Source organism: Sciurus carolinensis, chromosome 1 (genome assembly GCF_902686445.1).
Source record: "Sciurus carolinensis chromosome 1, mSciCar1.2, whole genome shotgun sequence".
Classification (NCBI taxonomy): Eukaryota; Metazoa; Chordata; class Mammalia; order Rodentia; family Sciuridae; genus Sciurus; species Sciurus carolinensis.
The window spans coordinates 128,023,879-128,037,530 of NC_062213.1; the positions used below are offsets into that span (position 1 = coordinate 128,023,879).

The window sequence follows — 13,652 nt, forward strand, 5'->3', positions numbered from 1 at the left end:
GCAGAGGCTTATTCCTGAGCATTGGGGGCCGCAGTGTCTCCCCGGGCAGGTGGCAGGTGCCTGCAGGAGTCGCCCGACCCCTCCCTCGGGGTTCTTCTCCGAGGGGCAAAGTTGCAGGCACTTACCAGGTACTCGGCACCCAGGCACTGCATCCTGCGCTTGGCAGCTGGGCTGGGGACTCGGAGCCGCCGCGGCCGCAGTGCACGTAGAGCCCAGATGCACCAGCCAGTTCGCCGAGGAGGGGCGGAGAGCGCTGCGCTGCCCAGCGGCAGCCTCTGCGCGCCTTGCGCTGGGCCCTGGGGGCCTTCCCGCGCCGCCGCGGGTCGGTGTCCGCCCTTTCTCTGCTTTGGTTTTCAGCTTAGCTCTTTCCGCGGTTAGTCCGCTTTCTGCCCTGCACCAAGAAGAACCCCAGGACACCTGGCTGCCTGCTTGATCAACCACCTGCGCGGCAGCGGCTCCCGGGAGGTGGCCAAGGCCCGGGCAGAGCCCGCCACGCCTGGACCCAGGGCGGGCCCTCCTGCGGCCTGGTGTAGGTGTTCTGCCACCGCAGTGAGCCGGAAGTAAAGTTTCACAAAATTGTCCTGCGGGGTGGGGAACTTCCAGTGGTGAATGACAGGTGAGCAGCAATTACTGTATGCCGTCTTCTGTTCGGACCGCTTTACAAGCATTCTTCAATAACGAGGCGGAAACTGTTATCCCTAATGCACAGGTGAGGGAAACTGAGGCGTTGGAACTTGCTGGAGGAGACGCAGCTAGGAAGTTGTAGAGAGGCAAGAGTTGAAGCCAGCACTTCCAAGAGGCATGCTCTCAAGGTGGCTCCTCGATGTTTGTGCAAGATGGTGTATCCCGAGGCTGCAGACTCTCTCCCCGCTGTCTACCCTGGAAAACCGCGGGTTCCAGGTACTAAAATAAGAACCGAACCCAGCAGAGCCTGAAGACTGCCTTAATCCCTGAGTGTGTGGGAGACCGGGGACCAAGTATTTTAGATTCCGGTCTCACCTCTCCCTGCTTTGCGTCAGGTTGACCATTGGCTGACTTCACAGTTGAAATGTCAGTAACACCTGAAGCAAGGGGCAGGGAGGGCAGTTTTCCGGGTAATATCAGATCAGCATAGAAGTGCTGCCGGGCTGAGGATTGATAAAAACCACCGTAGATGACCATCTCTCCCCCACTCAACATTCCTATCCTTCCTCAAGCCCTCAGGGCTGCTAGATTATTACTTACTTTCAGTGTGGCTGCACGCTGGAGGTTGAACCTCGGGCCTACCACATTTTAAGCCTGTGTTCTGCCACTGAGTTGCATCAGAAGCCTAGCTGCAGATCCAGAAACTTCTTTCTGGGCTCATTGCCACCTCCCACACCAAACTCACTGGGTCTCCCTGGATGCTTATCAGACAGAGGTAGATGAACATCCAGGGGAACACAAATTCACAGGACAAGCAAGTATACAGGTGGATACCACTATAAAAAGGTCACAGTTGAACAACATTAATCTATCAGAAACTGAACTCTTAGGGCAGATGGATCCAGAGTTTTAAATACACAATAAGTATCTTTCAGATGAGATATGATAATAGCAATATGAAGCTGGAAAAAGTATCAGGAAACTAAAGACAAACAGGGATATTAGGCATGAAGAATATAATGACTAGAATGAATATTTATTGCTTCTATTTATTAGTGTGGAATAAATAGTAGAATAGATGTAACTGAAGATGAATTAGTAATTGGAAGAACAGTTTCAGCAACTCTCCAGAGTTAGAATAAGATAGTTCATTTTTAAAATTTTTAACATAGCCAAGATAGAAGTAGAACAGAAAAGGAGTGATAAGAAAGTGAAGAGGAGAAATACTTGAAGACATAATGAAGATAAATTCCAAAGCTGAAAGAAAGAAATTAGTACATATGGAAAGGGCACACTCAAGTCGTGTGTGTGTGTGTGTGTGTGTTTTATATATAAGAATGATAATTCTGAATGTATAATTTTCTATTTTACATATAATTTTCTATTATAAAATGTAAGGATATAATGTAAGGATGTGAAGACCCACTTGGATGATATTCTTGGAAGAACTAATCAAACAAGAAGAAAAACAAATTCTGGATGAAACTATAGATATACCAAGAGAGCCACACAATATTCAGGCTAAATTTACTGTTGTTATCTTAGAATAAAAGCTAGAAGCTTTAGTCACAGTTATAAAAAACTAGGAACAACACAAATATGCAAGAACTGATAAATGGCACAAACTGTGATACCTCTGTATGATGGAATGCCTCTCAGCATAAGGAAGGAACAAACATATAGACAGCAAAAGCTTGCTAAATGAAAGAAGTCAGGTATAGTAAACAATTTTATGATTCCACTTATGTGACATTCTGAAAAAGGTTAAAGGACAGGGACAGAAAATGGATCAATACTTCTCAGATGCTGTGGGTGAGAAGCCTGGGGGATCTTTCTGAAGTGATGGAAATAATCTATCATTTTTGACCACAGTAGAGATTACCCAATGCTATCTGTCAGTATTTACAGAACTAGACACCATAAGAGGTGAATTTTATTGTATGTTAATTGTATTCTATTAGAACTGGCTTTTTAAAACTAAAAAATTGTCTAGAAACAAGGAGGAATATATCCATAATAACCCAGAACTAAAATCCTAGGCAATACTAATATTGTAAAGAGTATGGGGTTTAGAGAGAAGTGAAGGCCACAGTGCCACTTCAGTGGTCTAAAGAAGTGCTACTTACAGGGTGGTTCACCAGGCAAGTGTTAATGGTTCTTCATGAGATAAGGAGCTGGTACCAGAAACAAATCAGCTATGTCACAGCAAACTGGTTCACTGGACATTATTTTCTTTTTTTAAAAAATATTTTTAGTTATAGATGGACACAATGACTTTATTTATTTATGTGGTGCTGAGAATCGAACCCAGTGCCTCATACGTGCTAGGCAAGTGCTCTACCACTGAGTCACAACCCAGCTCTGGACATTATTTTCATAGCAATACATTCTTGCTATGAGGGTAGAGTGTGTTGATTTGTATTCGGACTCAAGGCCCTTATTTCATCCTAGAAAGGCACTGTTTTTCAATAGTACTAGGCTTGATTACTATCTTATTTAGGAGGAAGATGAAACTATAGATCATTTAAAAAAATCAATAGGAATGAATATTTAATATTCACAAGTTTAGGCCTTAAGGGTAGCTACCATACAAAGAAAGAATAGGTTATATACAATTCAGATGTGTGTATATGTATATAATCTATATATGTGTATACTATATAGTATGTGTGTATGTGTGTGTGTGTGTGTGTATATTTCTTGTGATACTGAGGATTGAACCTAGGAATATACTACCTCTGAGTTATATCCCCAGATCTTTTTGAAAAATTTGAGACAGGGTCCTACTAAATCCCAGGCTGGCCTTGAACTTGCAATCCTCCTGCCTCTGTCTCCCAAGTAGCTGGGATGATAGGTATGCACCACTGTGCCCATATTAGAATATTTAACTTGTGTTTTTAAGGTTTATTTATTTTATTTTATTTTTGGTACTGGAGATTGAACCCAGGACACCTAACCACTGAGTCACATTCCCAGGCTGACCTTGAACTTGTGATCCTCCTGCCTTAGATTCCCAAGTCACTGGAATTATAGGCATCTGCCACCATGCCTAACATTTAGCTTTTAAAGCAGCAGAAGAAAATTCTATCCAATAAAGGCAAGAAAAGAGGGGGAGGTAAGAAAAAGAAAGTATAATAGTTGAAATATGTGAAATCTTGTAGCAGAAATAAAAATACTAATGATAGCTTACTTTCTCAGAGTCCTATGTTCTAGATGCTTTCTGGGTGCCTCTTATTTCAGCCTCATAATAACTCCATGGAGTAGGTACTATTATAATCCTCATTTTGTAGAAGAGAAAAATTAAGGTTAAGGAATTTGCTAGAAAGTGACCAAACTAAGATCTGAACCCAGGCAGTCTGGATCTAGAGTCTATCCTTGGCCCATTATGCCATGATGCCTCCCTAATAGAGCAGCAATTACAATAAATATAAGTAACTTAAACTCAACAATTAAGAATGTCTCATTGGGCATGGTGATGCATACCTATAATCCCCGCTACTCAGGATGCTAAGGCTGGAGGATTATAAGTTTGAGGCCAGTCTGGGCAACTAAGTGAGACCCTGTCTCAAAGTTAAAGACTAAAAGGGTTAGAGCTATAGCTCAGTGATAGAGCTTCTCTGGTTTCAATGCCCAGGACCCTCCCCCAACGCAGAACAAAATAAAAAATAGTTTCAAACTGAATAAAAATAAGAGATTTGACAATAAATTTTCTTTTTTAAAAAAATAATTCAGGTGACTCAGATCACTATAAATTTTTTTCAATATTTCTTTAGCTATCAATGGATCTTTATTTTATTCATTTACTTGTATGTGGTGCTGAGAATTGAACCCAGTGCCTCACACATGCTAGGCAAGTGCTCTACCACTGAGCCACAACCCCAGCCCCTCAACAATGTATTTTCTATAAGAGACATATTTAAATCAGTAAGGTTAAAACTAAAAGGCTCAAAACAATTTAGCAAGCAAACATGAAGCACAGAAATTTCATGTAATACTTAAAATTTTTTTTTTAGTTTTAGATGAACACAATACCTTTATTTTATTTATGTTTTTTACGTGGTGGTGAGAATCGAACCCAGTGCCTCACACATACTAGGTGAGTGCTCTGCCACTGAGCCACAACCCCAGCCCTCATGTAGTACTCTAAAAACTTCACAAAATAGAAGTTAAGACAAAAAGATTGTAATGAGTGTTATATATATACCTAACAATACAACCTCAATAGATTCCAAGCAGCAGAAACTGTATGCAGAAACAGATAAGTCGAAATCACTGGAGATTTTGAACCTGCTCCTCTCAGAATCCAAAAGATCAAGCAGACAGGTAGACACTCCTCTTTTCCCCATGCACAAAACAAATACAGAAGATATAGATGGCATAATCAATAAACTTGAGCTATTAGATATTCATAACCCATGTATATTTCTATCAAACAGAAACTACTTTTCAGGTACATGTGAAACATAAAAATAAAATAGATCATATGTTGGGTCTTAAAGGAAGACACAATAAATCCCACAGTATGGTAAAATTAGAAGTAATATATACAATAGGTATGTGACAGACTAAGGCCTCCATGACCCCCACATGCTGGTGTTTACACCCTTATATAATTCCCTTATTTGGGCATGAGTGGGTTCTGTGTTGTGCCTCTAACCAATTTTAATGGTTAGTTTTATGTGTTAACTTGACTTGGTCATAGATAGCCTATATATTTGGTAGAACATTATTCTGGATGTCTGTGAGGTGTTTCTGGATGAGATTAACATTTAACTTGATAAAGTGAGTAAAGCGGATTGCCTTCTCTAATGTGGGTGGGCTTCAGCCAGTCAGTTGAAGGCCTGAGTAAAACAAAAGGTTAACCCTCCCCCAGGAAAATAGAATTTTCCTGCCTGATGACTTTCAAACTAGGACATTGACTCTGGGTTCTATAGTGGCTTCTGGTCCTTGACCTTGAACTGGGACATAGGCTCTGCAGATTTTGGACCTGCCATTATCCCATGAGCCAATTCCTTGTAATAATTCTCTATAAATGTGTATTTCCTATTGACTCTGTTTCTCTAGAGAATCCTTACTAATACACAAGAGAACATGGCAAAGGTGATGAGATGTCATTCCTATGTTTATGTTACAATATGTAAGAAAATGAACCCAGATGGGTTGTGCCCAGACTCCGACCAATAGAATTGATGTGTTTTAAAATATTTTTTTAGATGTTGATAGACCTTTATTTTATTCATTTATTTATATGTGGTGCTGAGAATCAAACCCAGTGCCTCACACATGCTAGGCAAGCGCTCCACCACTGAGCCACAACCCCAGCCCCACAATGTGTTTTTTTAAGTTACTATGGTTGTGATAACTTGTTATGTGCAATGAATAATACAGCAGAATAGTGAAAACAAACACAATTCTCAAAAAACTGTTTGAAAACAAAAATAATATCTTATGAGAAAACACTTGAGTTATAAAGGAAATTTTAAAATATGTAGATTGAATGTTAACAAAGATTCTACATGTTGAAGTTTGTGTGACACAGCTTAAGTGCCAGTTAAATGCAAATTTGTAATTATAAACATCTATCAGGACACAAAACTGGTTAAAAATAAAGGAGCTACACGTTCATCTCAAAAAAGTAACAGCACTTACCCTCAACAAAACAAGAACGGAAATCATAAAGATGTGGGCAGAAATCGGTGAAACAGAAAATGAATGAAACAGAAGCTAGTTTTATGGAAAAGATTAATAAAACCAAATTTGGCTAGACTGAGCAAAAAGACAGAAGACTAAATAACAAAATGAGACTCAGCATGAGGAAGGAAATAGCCAAAGATACTAAAAAAAAAAAAGTTTTTTAAGTGTTATGAGCCCTCATATATGTTAACCTAGATAAAATGGGTGAATTCCTTAAAAATAAAAAAATGCAAGAATTTATATAAGAAGAAATAGAAAACTTAATAGACCAGTAAATGTGAAGTAAATTGAAATGATAGTTAAATATCCGCTCTCTCCTCCCCTCCATCTTAATTCAGATCTAGAGGTGTTTAAGGAACTTGATGCGTTTTGTGTGTTTGTGTGTGATGTTGGGGATCAAACTTGGGCCCCAGCATGCTGGGCCATACCTTCCACCTAGGAACAGTTAATTCCTAGAAAAGGAGCAAAGGCTGTGTACAGGTCAGCATTCACCTGATTCCAAATCTGAGACAAGAGAGCGAGAGAGAAAGAGTGCCAGCGCTATTTCACTTGTGAGTTAAGATGACATTTCAAGTACTTTTACTGGTTGAGGAATTTCCTAAAAATCTATTTCCTGGAGCAATAGACTGACCACTCAGCTGGCCTGCATGAGGACGATGATTCCTTCTCAGAACCACAGGTCTCTCAGCTGGGTTACCATGCCTCTCCACCCCTCCAGGCTCACTTCAAACCTGCCCCTTGCTATGGCCACCAATCTCAACTACTATATGACAAACTTACCCAATTGACTCAGCTTCTCTGCATTGAAAAACCACCTTCAGACCCTAAAAACGTTGTAAAAATAAACAAGGTGCATGCCTGTAATACCAGCAGCTCAGGAGGCTGAGGCAGGAGGATCACCGGTTCAAAGCCAGTCTCAGCAATGGTGAGGTGCTAAGCAACTCAGTGAGACCCTGACTCTAAATAAAATACAAAATAGGGCTGCGGATGTGGCTCGGTGGTCAAATGACCTTGAGTTCAAGCCCTCCTACTTAAAAAAAAAAATAACCTATCCTTGAAACACACCGAATATGAATGTTTATATTCATAAATTCACAATACTAAATAAAAACAAATTCTCATTTTCAGCCTCTAGAAAGTTCTAGAGACCAACTCATTATTTCAAAGTCAATGGAAAGAAACAAGCATATGTCCTACCTCCTATATGAACAATACTTTGGGATAATCAAATAATCAATGAGTTTTCTCCTTATAAGCATATTCTGGTTTATAGGTGCAGAAGGAATAACAGAAGCAGAATATCAGTTTTCCTACCTCATAGGCAGGAAGACCGGACATCAGCCTCTTGCCAGCAAAGGGCACACAATCACTGGTCTAGTAGTCCTGCCAGAAGAGTCCAACTGAATCAAACTAGTAACTCACAAGAGCAAGTCGACTTAGCCCCCAGGGATACTACCAGCAAAGTCTAGAATGAGAAAGTCTTTATTTTGACCCATGCTTCAACAAAAACAATGACAACAGAATTACGAGGGAAAAAGGGGAGGGGCTATTGGTAAAAAGAAAAAAGAGAGATTTTAACCAATCCCAAAGTAGGAATACTGTTTAGAACCTGATTAAACCAATTGGAAAAAGAAAGAACTTTCAGAGGTCACTGTGAAATGTGAGCCCTGATTGGACGTCTGATGATGGTAAGTAGTTTATATTAAGGAATGAGGGTCTGGTGATGGCACTGGGGTTGTTTACAAAGGAAAAGTCCTGGCTGGGGGTGTAGCTCAGTAGCAGAGAGCACTTGCTTTGTACACTGAGGTCCTGGATTTGATCCGCAGCATGAATAAAGGAAGGAAAAAAAAGGGGGGGAGGGAGGGGGCCTCCTGATCTTTAAGATTTGCGTACTAAAACTTACAAAGATATGTGGTCTGGCATTCGCTTTAAAAAGAAAAACATCCAGGGTAAAGGACAATGAGTAGAGAAGCAGGATCCACCCTCGTGGATAATTGTTGAAGCTGAGGAAATACTCCAGGGTATTCGTTAAGCTATTTTCTGTACTTTTGCATGTCTGAAACTTAATGCACATACATATATGTGGATACGTGTTTATGTATGTATGCACACGCATGCATGTGCATGCACAGAGAAAATGCAATGCACACCATCTCCCCAGCCCTCCACTTAAGAGACAGGGACATTCTGACTGCAGAGATCTTAAACAAACCTGCCTGCCTTTTTTATTCTATCCTCCACCCTCTTACAACCTCTCCAGTTTAAACCCTGAGGTTTGATTCCATGCATTTCTCAATGAGGAGGCACCCCCTGCTGGGCATTAGCCTCCTGTGTCCCCAGACCTATTACCCAGCCAAGGTACCAACCTCTCAGTTTCCGTACCCGCTTTGCCCCACTGCAACCCCATCCCGGTTTTGGTGGCTCTTGGGCCATGGCATGTTCTCCTCTCTCCCAGTGTCTCTTCGCCATCTCCCTCACTCTCCTTTCTGTCTGCCCCTATCATGAATCTCATGATTCTCATGATTCTCTTCATCTTTCCTGACATTCTGATTGTCACCTCTTCCAAAGGCCTTGGGCACCTTCTTTCACTTCCGGTTGCTCTTCACAGATGCTGGGATCTCCCTCCTCTCCCAATCTGTCCACACAAGGACAGAATTAGGGTCACTCAGGTTGCCTACTTTGCTGTCAAGTGTCTGACCATGACTCCTTTGGCTCAGGCAGGTCTCTCGAGTGCAGACTACAACCCCAGTCAACCTAAGAACAATCAGCTACCCTGCACTGAGACACCTATCTTATCCCAGACCCTAAAAACTTTAGAAATATCCCACCCTTGAAATATGTGGAAGATGAGTATATTTGTACGACCTCCCATCCCTCATCCCTCTTTCCTCAAGCTTCCTTCCTCTCTACACCAGCTCGCACGGCCAAGTTCACAGCATGCTTTGTACCTGGCCTCAGAGAGCCAATTATTAGAGTTCCAGGAGGGCAAGATCATTGACTCCAGCCTGAAGGTCCTGTTCTTTTTCATCCTGCTTTTCCTGTCAATCATGAAGACTCATGTCCCTGAGACCAGGAGTGAGAAGTGAGATGAAGGATGCAAGTGGTCTTGGGTTTGAACTTGGGCCTTGTGTGTGTGTGTGTGTGTGTGTGTGTGTGTGTGTGTGTGTGTACCGGGGATTGAACTCAGGAGCGCTTGACCACTGAGCAACATCCCCAACCCTTTTTTGTATTTTATTTAGAGACAGGGTCTCACTGAGTTCTTAGGGCCTCGCTAAGTTGTTGAGGCTGATTTTGAACTCTCGATCCTCCTGCCTCAGCCTCTCAAGCTTCTGGGATTATGAGTGTGCACCATTGTGCCTGGAAAACTTGGGCCTTTGTAGTTGGTCCAGGAGGACCTCAAGGTGTACAAGACAGATGGGGTGGCACCAGGGGTCATTTGGCTCAGAGATGGTGCAGGAGGTGGGGGGAAGGAATCCAAGCAGGTTCTGTGTGTAGATACGCCCCAGCTCTCTGGAGCTGGACTGTGGTCATTTCAGGATGAAGATGTTGGAGTTTCATAAAATCCTTCTTTTCTAGTTGATATGTTTGGATCAGAAATCTGATCTCTGGAATCTTGTTTATTTTAAACCTATTTCCACTAAAGAAGGATTAACTGAACACTTACTTTGTGTCAGGACTTGGACCAACCTGAAGGTTCAAACAAGGTGCCTCTGTCCCCTTCAGGGAAGACATGCTCAGTGAGGGCTCATGGTAAGATATAGTGATCTTACCATGAGTGATGGGGGTTCTTTGCCCAGCACTACAGTTCCTGGAAACGGTCCTGAGAGAGGACACCTGGGTTGAGTGGTAGAGAATGAGTAAGAGACGGAGAAACAGCATGGACAAATGTCTGGGTGCCAGAGAGCCCCCAGTGACACAGTGTCACTGAACAACGAACCTGAGGGAGGAGGGTGGGAAGGTGAGGAGGGCCTGACCTGCCATACAAGGAGTGCTTGCTTTCTGTGCCTCCATCTTTCCCAATTGCCCTCCCTCTCTTTGTAGAATGGCATTTGGAAAGTGCATCCCCTGGTGGTGCTTAGAGGATGGGAGAGGGGATTGTGTTCCCCTTGGAACCCAAGAGAACTGGAAGCAGGAGTGAGAATTTGGGGACTGAGGTTGGTGGAGGCAGCAAGATTCAAGTGAGAAATCTCTTAGGGGAAGTGAGACATTGGGGACACACAGCCACCAGGTTCCCTTCCTGGTTGTGCTCCTAGGAACACAGCTCTTATCTAGCCTTGAGGGACCTTTGGTTTGGTTTATTTATTTTTTTAAATTATAAGAGATTATATAAAATAAATTACATTATTTTTGTTAATAGGCTCTTTTGTATATATGGAATATTTTAATAAAAGTTGTACATAATCCATGCACGTTCTGTGTGTAACGTGTCTAGGTTACAAGTCCTGATGACTTAACACCCTGAACACCCCCACCAATATAAGAACTGGAAAGTGACCATGATGTTGCTTCTCAGACACAACCCCTGCCGCACCTTCCACCTCAGAGGTCACCACTGTTCCAAATTAGTCATCATCTCTCACTTAAACATAGGTACCCTGCATGATTTCACTCCTTAAATAACAATTTAGTTTGCTTTTAAGGGCATGTTAAAGAACAGAGGTGTATTTGTAGAGTCAACTGACATTTTTTCCATTCAACATTGGTTTTTCATGTGTGGTTTCAAAATTGATGTTGGTCCTTCATAGACTGAACCAGACAGGATAACACAGACGTCTGGATGTAACGCAGAGGTTTGGAGCAGTCGGATTGCACAGTCCTCAAATTCTGTGGAAGTTTGGATGCAGGAGCTGCGAGGACGGCAATCCACTTTGTCGTGGTTCCTTGGTCCCACTATTTCCAGTTAGCTCTGATAGTAGTGTTTGTGCCGTAATCACCTCTCTTGTTTCCTACATTTGTGCAGGGCAGAGGCCCACGAATGACCTCAAGAAATGTCCTACTTCCATCACCAAGTATGTGGACCCATCTCTTAGATACCTCTTGCTGAAATTCTTCAGAGTCCACAGAAGTCTTGACAAACCATTTTCTTCTTTTTGTGATTTTACGTGAATAACCAGAGGTCTAAACGCAAAGCTCCAGAATAACTTTAGAATGGTTCTTGATGGTTCTGGAGACTTGATCCCTCTTGTGTGTCCTGAGGAATATTACAGCTACAGATGTTCCTTGAAGAAATGTCTTGCAGTTATGTGTTTTGGAAGTATTGTTCTCTATTTCCCTCTCACAGCCGTGCAGTTCTCATTAATACATTAGAGATCTGACCACAGTATGCCTGTGGTTTGTGTGTGTGTGCACGCGTGTGTGTGTATAACAACTATTAACACTGGAAAAAAGCATTTTGGAAAGGGCTGTTGGAGGTAAACTTGTCATGAAATATGCAGGGTCTTAGAGTGGATGGAATGATTTCCAAGGCACTTGAAAATGCTCCTCCTGAGACAACAAAGGACAGGTGGTCAGCAGAGATAGTAAATGATCAGGTGGGAGAAATGAGGGCTAATTGGTTAATTATCAAAGAAAAGGGAATGGTTGCTAACACCTGCAGGGAATGCACCTCTCAACACCAGGAGTTGCTAATGACCACCCCCTCCCCCTGTCTTTTCCTGCCCTTAGGTATGTAGGCAGGTGGGGAAGGAGAGGAAACCTGGGCTCTATAAAAAGGCAAGACACACACCCCTCTCTCCTATCCCCAGCTCTGAGTCCCCCTCTCTCCAGAGAAGTTTATCTCTGTCTCCCTTTCTTAAATAAAACATGATTTCGACACTGGCCTGGGCATTTCTCTTATGTTTAATCTTCAACACCAGGGGAACAAGGACCCGATCCTGATTTCCAAGACCGGTATCATTCCTCCATACCTACTCTGCCTGATCAATGCTACCTAATTTTTTTTTTTTTTTTTTTTTTTTTAATTCACAAGGAAACATTTTAACTCATATTGGAGGAAAACTTAAAACACAAATGGCCCTGGGAGAGGGCACTTGAGTAATAAGCCTGTGGTGAGATACGATGACTAATGCCAGATTCTTTTCTTATCACAGGCCTTGATAGAGAGGAAGAGACCTAGACCTCAAGGCCACCAGGGCTTCTGAAGACCAAGCAGTGACATGAAAGGCAACCTTCTCAGGCGCTTGTTTTTACTGTACGATTTAATAAACCTTATAACTGGCAGTGCTCATTTGTTTAGTCTGAAATATAAGACTACCTTGGCATTTAACACTGATAACTAAAAAAAAAAAAAAAAATCTATTTTTCTTTCTTATATATCATATAAATCTCTGAATTTTTAATGGATATGAACATAAGATTCTAAGAGGCAGATTGAATTTTATTTTCTAAAATTTTGTTGTATTTGGTTACCCGTGGTTTTTTTCTCTCCCCTTATTCAATGGGTAACCTGTCCATCTGGAATAAATGTGCAGTGTGGTAAAGATGGGGAATATGCTAACAACCTACTCAAGTGTGCTCTGATTTTAAAATCCTTACATGTGGATCTTTTGAAGAGGAAGCTTTGCCTATAAATCTTGAATTCTGTCAATCCAACGATTTATCTTTTTCTGCTCTGAATGAGAGGAAACAGACATGGAAAGGCAAGAAGGAGAACAGAAGGGGGGCGAACAGGGTGGTATGCATGGAGAAAGAGCAATTAATCATGAACGTGGAAACCTAGGTACCAGCTGGAGGACATAAGGCACATTTTCTTTCTCTCTGAACCTCTTTGTGAAATGAGAAAGGAGATTCGGGTTCTTCTAGGTTTTCCTTCCAGCTCTGAAATTCTGTACTTTACAACCACATGGCATATTATGAAAACTAAAAGCCAAAACGAGTGGAAAAAAGCAAATGAGGCACACAGGCAGAAAAAAGTGAAAAAGAAACAAAAATACAAGAGAGATACAAACAAAATACAAACAAAAGCTTGTTCGTTGAAAAAACTGGAAAAATGAAAAAGGCAAGTGTCTGGCAAGATAGAATAATAAAAATAGGTTAAAGATAAAATATGCAAAACAGCTGGCATGTTTTAATAAGAGGTAGGTACTAATCACACAGTACCATGACACCACTTCCCTACTTTGTTTTCGTTTTAGTCACCCATCTTATTTATTTTTCTCTTGTTATTTTAAACTCTCATTCTTATTTTTCCCTTTATTCAGTGTACATGTTTTTTAACAGGATATCAGGCGCCCTGTGTTAGAAGATTGGGCAGTAGAGAGGTACCAGCTTCCTTTCAATGTCAGGGTAAAATCCTGGCCTTGAGGGTGGAAGTAGTTACCACTTCTTGACAGCAG

At 41.7% G+C, this 13,652-nt stretch overlaps 1 protein-coding gene and 1 long non-coding RNA gene across 6 annotated transcripts in view; one reads left to right on the forward strand and one right to left on the reverse strand.

The window, feature by feature from the left end:
- Slc44a3 (solute carrier family 44 member 3) overlaps window positions 1-577 on the reverse strand; it is a 75,943-nt gene extending 75,366 nt beyond the window's left edge. For 2 of the 5 annotated variants that reach the window (XM_047517690.1, XM_047517676.1), the window contains exon 1: window positions 126-575. In XM_047517690.1, the coding sequence (XP_047373646.1) occupies window positions 126-152 (27 nt within the window). In that variant the 5' untranslated portion in view covers window positions 153-575. Of the gene's footprint in view, window positions 1-125 lie in introns of all 5 variants that reach the window. The other 3 variants (XM_047517661.1, XM_047517670.1, XM_047517683.1) reach the window with 3 other exon arrangements.
- LOC124959042 (uncharacterized) lies at window positions 138-12,536 on the forward strand. Its single transcript, XR_007103961.1, has 3 exons — window positions 138-616; window positions 710-900; window positions 12,408-12,536. It is a non-coding gene; the product is annotated as an uncharacterized LOC124959042 (long non-coding RNA).
- Window positions 12,537-13,652: the final 1,116 nt, after the last annotated feature.